This window comes from Nomascus leucogenys, chromosome 15 (genome assembly GCF_006542625.1).
Source record: "Nomascus leucogenys isolate Asia chromosome 15, Asia_NLE_v1, whole genome shotgun sequence".
Taxonomy (NCBI): domain Eukaryota; kingdom Metazoa; phylum Chordata; class Mammalia; order Primates; family Hylobatidae; genus Nomascus; species Nomascus leucogenys.
In genome coordinates, this window is record NC_044395.1 from 17,456,881 (window position 1) to 17,468,979 (window position 12,099).

Below are 12,099 nucleotides of genomic sequence, written 5' to 3' on the forward strand. Positions count from 1 at the left end.
GGCCGTGTGTGGTGGCTCATGCCTGTAATCCCAGCACTTTAGGAGGCTGCGGCGGACGGATCACTTGAGGTCAGGAGTTCAAGACCAGCCTGGCCATCATGGTGAAACCCCATCTCTACTAAAAATACAAAAAATTAGCCGGGCACAGTGGTGGGCGCCTGTAGTCCCTGCTCCTCGGGAGGCTGTGGCACGAGAATTGCTTGAACCCAGGGGCGGAGGTTGCAGTGATCCAAGATCATGCCACTGCACTCCAGCCTGGGCAACAAAGCAAGATGCTGTCTCAAAAAAAAAGAAGAAGAAGAAGAAGAAGAAAAGTCCACCAACCTTATTAAGGACACCCAGAAACTTTTTAACAGGGAGAGAAGAGAAGCATAACAAATGACCCGAGACTTGAAAACTCAGTCTAGCATTGTATACCAAAGGAACCAGTTGGTATTGCTTGAGAGACCTCCACATAGTCACAGACCCTCTGGGCTAGAAAAACTTCTAAAAAATCAACCACCCCTCTACAAACATTCACACTGAACCCCACCTGACTGTGACTGCACACCTCCAGAGAGTCCAAACCACTTGCATCCAGGCTGCCCGCCTGGCTCAGAGCTGTCCCCTGGACAAACTCAAGTTTGAGGCACCTGTCCTGAGCCCTAAGAACCAGACTGACAGCCCGGGGCTGTCCCATTTTCTTCATTTCCTGAAACCACGGAAGGAACTTTTTTAACAGAGGGCTCTAAGAATCCAATCACACATCTACATCTCGGTCCTTTACCCAGCTCTCCACCCCAGAACCCTCACTTCATTCTGTCTCCTGCCTTTCGTCAAGCCACAGCCTGCCCACATGTCTGACTACCATTTCAAATAATCCTGAGTCCGTGAAAAGCCCCGTGGCCACCTTTTGCCATTCAAACACATTACATTGGAAAATCCAGCCTAGCTGGAAATTATCTGCCCTCTTTTCTCCATCTGGAGGAATGGGCTTGTTACCATGTTTCTCAGAACCATGAATAATATGTCAGGGAGGGGAGGGAAAAAAGAAGCGTCTGTGGAGCTTGGACAACAGGAAGCACAAGGCTCTGGAGGGAAACAAAAACTATAAACAAAAGAGCAAAACAACTGGACCACTGAAGAGGGTTGAAACGATGTTCCCAGTGCTCCCCACTGGCTGAGCTGAGTTCCTATGTCCCTCCCTCTCTTCAGCATGCCCCACCTGCCCCAGGCCTGGGGAACGGGACCACCACACAGTTCTGGGAGAGCCTGGGCCTCACTTTGTATGGCTCCAGGTCTTAGTTGCTCCACCTAAATCATGTGGGCAATAACTCCACCTCCTAGGTTCAGATGTACTAAAAGGACAAATAAAACAATAATTAATATGAACACCTTGAACTCAAATACAAAAGCTACTTATAACCAAGGAAATCAGGCTGGGCATGGTGGCCCACACCAGTAATCCCAGCACTTTGGGAGGCTGAGGCGGGTGGATCACTTGAGGTCAGGAGTTTGAGACCAGCCTGGCCAACATGGTGAAACCCCAACTCTACTAAAAATACAAAAATTAGCCAGGTGTGGTGGCAGATGCCTGTAATCCCAACTACTCAGGAGGCTGAGGCAGGAGAATTGCTTGAGCCTGAAAGGCAGAGGTTGCAGTGAGCTGAGATCACGCCACTGTACTCCAGCCTGGGTGACAGAGTGAGACTCCGTCTCAAAAAAACAACAACAAGGAAATCACATTGCAATTAAACTTCAGTTACCCACCACTCACTGAGGACACTGGCAACAATCTAGATGAGTAGATAAAGCCCAAGGCTTTTCTTTCAAATCTTGAAGGCACTGGTGTTTTGACAACTAAATTATGGCTACATCTGACATCTAGGAATTCACACCACTTTAAGACAAATAAGGAACCCACACTAGGGAGGCCTGACTCTGAATAAAGAGAAAGGACACTTCACTCAGTTCACTGGCCTCTGCCAACTGCTTTCAGTTCCCACTCTCCAGAGCAGCAGATGCCATTACTGCTACTACTACTGCAAAAAACCATTCTCAGAAGAGCACTGTCTCTCATCAATCCTGTTAGGTAACATGCACTTCCCAAGTGGGGAGAAAGGAAATGTGTAGACATGGCAACAACTTCCAGAATTCCAGAAGCGGAAAGGAAAATCGACTAGAAGACAGGCAAAGTTTAGATGATATACTATCAAGAATTTACCATATTCTGACTGTTGTCTTCAACCTCCCAGCCGCAGACACCTAGAGGTTCCCAACATCCCTCCAGATTTCAGCCCTGGCCTCTCTGGGAGGAGGCATCCACTGACTCACCAGGGAACTCTTGGGGGTCTCTCTGTCCTTCTTGTCTTTCTTTTCCTTTTTTTTTTTCTTCTTCTTAATGGCCCCAGAAGTTGACAGCTTTGCCCGCTCTTGGATCACCAAGTTCCGATAGTGTTCATCACATGGATGGTCCCACGTAGACTGCCCGTTGGTGAAGTTGAAATAGTAAATGTCACCTGTGATGTCCTGGCTGGGGATGGGCAGAGTTCAGAAGTTAGTTCCTGCTCAGATACAAAAGAAGAAAAAGAAAAAGAGGGGAAAAAAAGAAAAAGGGAGAGGAGGTGAAAGAGGAGGAAGGGGGGGGTGGAAAAGGGAGGGAGAAGACGGAATGAGAGGGGTTAAGAGCGGAGGGAAGGAAAGGATTAACACAAAATCAAAGGGTACCATTTGGCTAAGGAGGAGTTAGCTTAGATATAGGAAGAAAGGATTGGGATACCTAATCTCTAGATGGTGATGTATAATCACTGGACTTCTTCAGAATGCATGCTGGACTAGTGTAGGAACAAACTTGGTTTTATTTAGATGGAGAAGTATAAAAACTACGGCATGTTGAACGTAAGTGCTAGGATAAATCTTAATATTTTAATAAACAATCTAAGGAAGAACAATGCATTGTGAGAGCTCCGGTTTTACAGAAGACTCTAAACTCATAAGAAGTAATAATCCTGCTGGGAGCGGTGGCTCACGCCTGTAATCCCAGCACTTTGGGAGGCCAAGGCGGGCGGATCACCTGAGGTCGGGAGTTCAAGACCAGCCTGACCAACATGGAGAAACGCTGTCTCTACTAAAAATACAAAATTAGCCGGGGTGGTGGCGCATGCCTGTAATCCCAGCTACTCGGGAGGCTGAGGTAGGAGAATCGCTTGAACCTGGGAGGCGGAGGTTGCAGTGAGCCGAGAATGTGCCATTGCATTCCAGCCTGGGCAATAAGAGCAAAAATGTCTCAAAAAAACAAACAAAAAAGCCTGCCTGCCTGCCTGCCTGCCTGCCTGCTTTCCTTCCTTCCTTCCCTCCCTCCCTCCCTCCTTCCTTCCTTCCATCCATCCATCCTCCTTGCTTTCTTCTTTCTTTTCTTCCCTCTGTGGCCCAGGCTGGAGTACACTCGGCTCGCTGCAGACTCCCTGCGTCCAGCTCCCGTGATTCTCCTGCCCTGGCCTGCGGGCTGCCTGGGATTGCCGGCGCGCGCCACCACCCCTCCCTGGTTTTTCTCCTTTGGCTGGAGGCGCGGTTTCACCATGTCGGCCAGGCTGGTCTCCAGCTCCTGACCTCGAGTGCTCTGCCCGCCTCGGCCTCCCAAGATGCTGGGACTGCAGACGGAGGCTCGCTCACTCGGTGCTCGGTGTTGCCCGGGCTGGAGTGCAGTGGCGTGGTCTTGGCTGGCTGCAGCCTCCGCCTCCCAGCCGCCTGCCTTGGCCTCCCAGGGTGCTGGGATTGCAGCCTCTGCCCGGCCGCCGCCCCATCTGGGAGGTGGCGAGCGTCTCTGCCTGGCCGCCCATCGTCTGGGTTATGAGGAGATCCTCTGCCCGGCCGCCCCGTCTGGGAGGTGAGGAGCGCCTCTGCCCAGCCGCCACCCCGTCTAGGAAGTGAGGAACGTCTCTGCCCGGCCGCCCCGTCTGGGAAGTGAGGAGCGCCTCTGCCCGGCCGCCCTGTCTGGGAAGTGAGGAGCGCCTCTGCCCGGCCGCCCCGTCTGGGAAGTGAGGAGCGCCTCTGCGCGGCCGCCCCGTCTGGGAATTGAGGAGTGCCTCTGCCTGGCCACCCATCGTCTGAGATGTGAGGAGCGCCTCTGCCCGGCCGCCCCGTCCGGGAAGTGAGGAGCCCCTCTGCCCGGCCGCCACCCCGTCTAGGAAGTGAGGAGCGCCTCTGCCTGGCCGCCCTGTCTGGGATGTGGGGAGCGCCTCTGCCCGGCCGCCCCGTCTGGGAGGTCTACCACAGAGGCCAGAAGCAATGTGGGGGCTGGACTTGGTGGCTCACGCCTGTAGTCCCAGTACTCTGGGAGGCCAAGGCGGGTTGATCACTTGAGGCTAGGAATTTGAGACCAGCCTGGCCAACATGGCGAAACATATGAAAAAATACAACTGAGAAACCAACCAACCAACCAAGCGACAACAAAACAGGTCTACCCTGGAGTCATACTCTAATTTTTTCTATTTTCCTCCCTTTCTGATCCTTTATCCCACTTTCTTTTTCTTCCTCTTCCTTCTCCTTTGTCAAATAGAGGATTGAGTTATTATCATTGATCCATACAAAGTCCCTCTCTCATTTATTTTCTTTAATTCCCACCCCCCATTTCTATTCCCTGTCTTCCCATGTGCAACCTTCCTAATATGTTTGATATGCATCTTTTTGTTTGTATGTACTTTTAGAAAATGTTTATTGTTTTATGTGCAAAAAAAAAAATCAAAATAAATAAATAAATTATTAACGTAAGAGATGCTGAAAAAAAAAAAAAAAAAAGACAGGGTCTTCGCTGGGCACGGTGGCTCAGGCCTGTAATCCCAGCACTTCGGGAGGCCAAGGCGGGCAGATCACGAGGTCAGGAGTTCAAGACCAGCCTGATCAACATGGTGAAATCCCATCTCCAGTAAAAAATACAAAAATTGGCCGGGCATAGTGGCTCACACCTGTAATCCCAGCACTTTGGGAGGCCAAGGCGGGCAGATCACGAGGTCAGGAGTTCGAGACCAGCCTGACCAACATGGCGAAACCCCGTCTCTACTAAAAATACAAAAATTAGCCAGGCATGGTGGCGCGTGCCTGTAATCCCAGCTACTCGGAAGGCTGAGGCAGGAGAATCATCTGAACTGGGAGGGTGGAGGTTGCAGTGAGCCAAGGTCGCACCAGTGCACTCCAGCCTGGGTGACAGAGCAAAGACTCCATCTCAAAAAAAAAAAAAAAATTAGCTGGGCATGGTGGCGTGTGCCTATAATCCTACCTATTTGGGAGGCTAAGGCAGGAGAATCACTTGAACCCAGGAGGTGAAGGTTGCAGTGAGCCGAGATTGTGTCATTGACCTTGAGCCTGGTAGACAGAGGAACACTTGTACACTGCCGGTAGGAATGTAAAATGGTGCTGCCACTTTGGTAAATAGCATGGGGGTTCCTCAAAAAAATTAAATCAAATTTAATATAAGATAAAATTTAACTTAAATATAAAATAGATTTTACAATAGATTAAGTAATTTTAAAATAGCTGGGCACCATGGTGCACACCTGTAGTCCCAGCCACTTAGGAAGCTGAGGCAGGAGGATCCCTTGAGCCCAGCTGTTCGAGGCTGCAGTGAGCTATGATTACACCATTGCACAGCCTGGGTGACAGAGCAATACCCTATCTCTAAGAAAAAAATTAATTTAATTTAATTTAAAATAGAATTACCATGTGAGCCAGCAATTCCATTTCTGGGTATATACCCAAATGAATTGAAAGCAGGGATCCAAACAGCTATTTGTACACCAGTAATCACAGCAGCATTATTCACAATAGCCAAAAGACAGAAAGAAGACCAAATGTCCATTGACAGATAAATTGATAAACACGGCTGGGCACAGTGGCTCATGCCTGTAATCCCAATACTTTGGGAGGCAGAGGTCGGGAGTTCAAGACCAGCCTGGCCAACATGGTGAAACCCCATCTCTACTACAAATACAAAAATTACCTGGGCATGGTGGCACGTGCCTGTAATCCCAGCTACTCGGGAGGTACAGGCAGGAGAATCGCTTGAACCCAGGAAGCAGAGGTTGCAGTGAGCCAAGATCACACCACTGCACTCCAGCCTGGGTGACAGAGCAAGACTCTGTCTCAAAAAAGAAAAAATTGATAAACAGAATGTTGTATATACATGCAATGGAATATTATTCAGCCTTAAGAAAGAGTTCTCACGCATGCTACAACATAGATGCACCTTGAGGATATTATGCTAAGTGAAAGAAGTCGGACACAAAAGGACAAATATTGCATAATTCCACTTATATGAAGTACCTAGAATAGGCAAATTCATAGAGCCGGAAAGCTGAATGGTGACTGCCAGAGATTAAGGAGAGGGGAAAATGGGGAATTAATATTTAACGGCCATAGAGTTTCAGTTTGGGGATGAAAACATTCTGGAGATGGATGGTAGTGACAGCCATGCAACATTGTGAATGTACTTAATGCTGCTGAATTGTCCACTCAAAAATGCTTAAAATGGTAAATTTCATGTTATATATATTTTACCACAATTAAGAAAAAAACATACAAATTTATTGACTTCAGTATGACAAAAGAAAGCATAAACCAAATTAAAAGACGTGACTGTGATAAAATAGTAGAAATAGTGGTAAGATACCACTACTATTACCCAGAATACCCAGAATAATCAAAGAGTTCTGCCACCTTAACAAAAATAAAAGATAAGCAGTCTACTAGACAAAAAGGCAAGAGATATAAACAGGTAAATCACAAAAGATCAACAGATAGCCAATTCAACTCTACAAACAACTTGGAAAATGCAATTTAAAATGATCCGTTATTTTTTGCCCTTGGATTGACTATTTTTTTTTATTGACAATTTTTTAATTGATAATATTTCTAGGCTGGGTGCTGTGGCTCATGCCTGTAACCCCAACACTCTAGGAGACCGAGACAGGCAAATTGCTTGAGCTTAGGAGTTCAAGACCACCCTGAGCAACATGGCATAACCCCATCTCTACAAAAAAAATACAAAAATTAGCCAGGCATAGTGACATACACCTGTAGTCCCAGCTACTCGGGAAGCTGAGGTGGGAGAATCGCTTGAACCCCGGAGGTAGGGGGTGCAGTGAGTCATGATCATACCACTGTACTCCAGCCTGGGCGACAGAGCAAGACTATCTCAAAAACAACAAAAAAATAAATAAATAAATAAATTTAAAAAAACAAAAAAAAAAAACCAACTTTAGTAATGAAAATGGAATAAAAAATTGTCCTTATTTGCAGATTACATTTTTCTACAGGGTAAATATGTCCTACAGACATTTAAAAAAAACTAAATACTGCAAATGGAAACAGACCATGTTCATGGGTTAAAAGTATTGTTTAAGATGTCAATTTTCCCCAAATTGATTTACAGAGTCAACTCAAGCACAATAAAAATCCTAATAGGACACTGACAAGCTATTCTTTTTTTTTTTTTTTTTGAGACGGAGTTTCGCTCTTGCTGCCCAGGCTGGAGTGCAATGGCACGATCTCGGCTCACTGCAACCTCCACCTCCCGTGTTCAAGCGATTCTCCTGCCTCAGCCTCCCAAGTAGCTGGGATTACAGGCATGTGCCACCACGCCTGGCTAATTTTGCATTTTTATTAGAGATGGGGTTTATCCATGTTGGTCAGGCTGGTCTCGAACTCCTGACCTCAAGTGATCCACCCGCCTCGGCCTCCCGAAGTGCTGGGATTACAGGCATGAGCCACCGTGCCCAGCCTTGGAAACTGACAAGCTATTCTAAAATTCATATAGAAATGCAAAAGACCTAGAATATGACTTTGAAAATGGAGAACAATCATTTAAAGGTAAAGGAGGATTTACCTTTAAATGATTTCAAGATTTATTATAAAACTATAGTAATCAAGACAGAATGGTACTGGTGTAAAGACAGACAAAGAGCTCAATGGAAGAGAGCAGAGGATCCAGAAACAGCCCTCACTTCATGGCCAATTAGGAAAATATCTAAATGTCCTTCAATATAAGACTAGTCAAATAAATCAAGGTTTTTGAAAATCGTGGTACATCTCTACACGGGAAAGTATGCAGCTGATGCAAGAATGAGTAAGCCTACACAAACGGACATAGAAGAACAGTGTATATAATAAAGTGCTTATGTTTAAAACCAAACCATTGTTGGGGAGGGGGTGCATACATGTGTATTAAAAGAGTCTAGAGATGGGTGCAGCAAAACAACATGGCACATGGATACATATGTAACAAACCTGCACATTGTGCACATGTACCCTAAAACCTAAAGTATAATAATAAAAAAAAATTAAAATTAAAAAAAAAAAAAGAGTCTAGAGAGAATTTACCAATTAATAGTAATTACCCTTAGGAAAAGAAGAAGGGTAAAAGATGGGTAAAGAAGAAGAAGGGTAAAAGGTATATATACCTACATTTTAATGACTCATTTTATTTGTTTTTGAGACAGGTTCTCTCTGTCCCCCAGGCTGAAGTGCAGTGATGCAATCTCGGCTCACTGCAGCCTCAACCTCCCAGACTAAAGTGATCCTCCTAACTCAGCTTCAGAAGTAGATGGGACTAAAGGTGCATGTCACCACCCCCAGCTAATTTTTGAATTTTCTATAGAGACAGAGTTTCGCCACATTGCCCAGACTGATCTCAAACTCCTGAGCTCAAGCAATCCTCCAAACTTGGCCTCCCAAAGTGCTGGGATTACAGGTGTGAGCCACCACGCCTGGCCAACTTATTTTAAAAAGTGAAAAATAGGCCGGGCACGGTGGCTCACGCCCGTAATCCCAGCACTTTGGGAGGCCAAGGCAGTCAGATCATGAGATCAGGAGTTCAAGACCAGCCTGATCAACATGGTGAAATACATGTCCCTACCAAAAACACAAAAATTAGCCCGCAGTGGTGGCACACACATGTAATCCCAGCTACTCAGGAGGCTGAGGCAGAGGTTGCAGTGAGCCGAGGTTGCAGCGAGCCGAGATTGCGCCACTGCACTCCAGCCTGGGCGACAGAGCAAGACTCCATCTCCAAAAAAAAAAAAAAGTGAAAAATAATTCACACTCTCCTTACAGGATAAAAAAGGGTGTTAGCCACCACTAGCAGGTATATAAAGGCAGCTGGCATAAAAGCTGGTATGCAGTTGGCCCATAACCAATGATAGTTTCCTTCCATCCATCAAGCTAGGTACTGGAAACAGAATCCACTCCTATAAACTTATCCTACAAACATGACCAGAAGCCCTCAGCACCTCGAACATTGTGTAAAGTCCTGACAAATTTACTTCAATAGAGGTGGGAGAAGGTTAAAGGAAAGGCAGCTAAAAAGATCAAGAGAACAGGCTGGGCTCAGTGGCTCACGCCTGTAATCCTAGAACTTTGGGAGGCCGAGGCAGGTGGACAACCTGAGGTCAGGAGTTTGAGGCCAGCCCGGCCAACACGGCGAAACGCCGTCTACTAAAAATACAAAATCAGCCAGGCATGGTGGTGCATGCCTGTAATCCCAGCTACTCGGGAGGCTGAGGCAGGAGAATCGCTTGAACCCAGGAGGTGGAGGTTGCAGTGAGCCGAGATCGTGCCATTGCACTCCAGCCTGGGCAACAAGAGCGAGACTCCATCTCAAAAAAAAAAAAAAAAGATCAAGAAAACAAGAAGCCTGCCATGTGAGGAAAAGCTAGAAGGACTGTGATTCTTCAGCTAACAGTAAGGCGACAACTGTAATCACTTTGAGCTATGGCCAACACAGTGAATGGTATGAACAAGAACAGGATGATTAAGCCTTGTCTAGAAAATTGCACAAAACCAGCAGAAGAGGGGACCCCTAGGATACCCGAGGACCAGTTTGGGATAAGCATAGGGAAATCCCAGTCTAAGGCAGGAAGTAAATTTATGGCACTCACTTTAGGGAGACAAGCTGGAGAGAGCTCTATGCATGTGATTAGGAAGAGCAATGCAAGACAGGAGGACAGGGTAGACACGGAGAACAGTGTCACCATGAGCAGGGAGCACTGCAGTCCTTAGGAGAAGGAGGGAGACAGCAGCAGTGGCATGGCTCCTTCTAGCTCCCCAACCTTGGCCACTCTGTCTTTCCTCTCCATAAACCTCTGTTTCCCTGAGACAACCTGAGTGAATCACTGCTCCTTCCAACCCAAAGAGCTCTAGCCAAAATTGAAAATATCAATGAATCCATGAATGTGAACCTATTCATGAATAGGTTACATCAATTCAGATATGGCAGAGCCAAGTGTTCCCAAGGGACACAGAAACCCTTTGCTGGTCTGCATGGCCTCACTGCAAACCTCTTTAACATCAACATCCATTTTATTTTATCTTTTTAAGTAGTAGTTTTATTTATTTATTTTGGGTTTTTTTTGAGATGGAGTCTCGCTCTGTCGCCCATGCTAGAGTGCTGTGCCACAATCTCGGCTCACTGCAACCTCCGCCTCCCAGGTTCAAGTTATTCTCCTGCCTCAGCCTCCTGAGTAGGCTAGGACTACGGTGTGCACTACCACACCCAGCTAATTTTTTGTATTTTTAGTAGAGATGGGGTTTCACCACCTTGGCCAGGCTGGTCTCAAATTCCTGACCTCAAGCAATCCACCCACCTCGGCCTCCCAAAGTGCTGGGATTACAGGCATGGGCCACTGTGCCTGGCAAGACCAGTATCCATCTTAGACATGCTATGGAGGTAAAGTTGTCACTTACAATATCAGTCTGCAAGGAGTAACAACAGCCCCTCAGCACATCCTAAACAGATGCTGGTGCTAGAGGACTGGACCCAGGGCAGTAGCTCCTGTGGCCTTGGATATACGCATTGAACCCCATCCTAGGGACCGTCCAGTCAGCCTACACTGAAGCCTGAAATAGCAGGCAGCATAGCAGAGGGGTGGCACAGTACTGTCCCTGACTGTACAGGATAGGCTTGGAAAAGCTGGCCAGTTCAAACTGATCTCCAGTATCAGCTTCCCTCTGCCTCTGCTAGGCCAAGTCAGTGGGCCGCACCCGCTGCTGACTTACCATGGTCTCCACTCTCCAGGCAGTGGGGCCATGATGCCCTCGCGCGCCAGCCACATCAGTTCTGGTTCCTTGATGGGATCAATACCAATCTCCCGGGCAAATTCAAGAAGTTCTGCAAGGAGAGGCAGAGGTGGGAAAGTAAGAGAGATGAAAAGAAGAAAAAAACTCACAATCCTTTTTCTACTTTGTCTTTTCTCTCCATCAATGAGAAAATCGTATTTCTTTAAATTATAAACAATAAACATATATAACTGTTTCCTTACAATTTACAAATAGTACACCTGAATCCAAGCATGCTATCTCCACACAATGATATAATCTGAAGCCAGGCATTAAAAACGCAAAAAATAGGCCAGGTGCGGTGGCTCATGCCTGTAATCTCAGCACTTTGGGAGGCCAAGGCGGGTAGATCATGAGGTCAGGAGTTCGAAACCAGCCTGGCCGACATGGTGAAACCCCATCTCTACTAAAAATACAAAAATTAGCCCAGTGTGGTGGTGCACATCTGTAATCCCAGCTACTCGGGAGGCTGAGGCAGGAGAATTGCTTGAACCCGGGAGGAAGAGGTTGCAGTGAGCCGAGATCACGCCATTGCATTCCAGCCTGGGCAATGAGAGCAAGACTTTGTCTCAAAAAAAAAAAAAAAAAGGCAAAAAATAAAATAAAACCAAGATTTCATTCCAGCAGGGGCCTCAGAGGGAAGAACCCCAAAACCATAGCCAGAACCATCCAGGATGAGCACAGCCTTACCAGAAGGTAGTAAGCTCTCCCAAGATTTGCAAAAGCTTGGTACAAAAGCACTCATCATTCAATCAACAAGCATGTACTGAACAACTACAAGTGACTAAGCTCCTTGAGGACATTACAAACACACAATTAGAGTACAACCCAGGTGACACGTGCTGTAATGAAGACATGTCCTGTATGCTATGGGAGCAGAGAGAAGGCAGTGATTGATTCTACCTAGGGGCAGGGAACTATCTGAGCTGAGAAAGTGGATGATACTCAAGCAGGCTGAACCCCTACTCACTGAACCCTCCCTTCCATGAAGGGAGTTGCCTCTTTTTCAACTTT

At 46.7% G+C, this 12,099-nt stretch overlaps 1 protein-coding gene across 21 annotated transcripts in view; it reads right to left on the bottom strand.

The window, feature by feature from the left end:
* The window catches only part of CEP164 (centrosomal protein 164), a 94,507-nt gene that overhangs the window by 61,917 nt on the left and 20,491 nt on the right, over window positions 1-12,099 (bottom strand). For 20 of the 21 annotated variants that reach the window (XM_030794782.1, XM_030794774.1, XM_030794787.1 and 17 more), the window contains 2 exons: window positions 11,026-11,137; window positions 2,314-2,512 (listed from right to left, as the gene is read on the bottom strand). In XM_030794782.1, the coding sequence (XP_030650642.1) occupies window positions 2,314-2,512; window positions 11,026-11,081 (255 nt within the window). In that variant the 5' untranslated portion in view covers window positions 11,082-11,137. Of the gene's footprint in view, window positions 1-2,313; window positions 2,544-11,025; window positions 11,138-12,099 lie in introns of all 21 variants that reach the window. The other variant, XM_030794792.1, reaches the window with a different exon arrangement.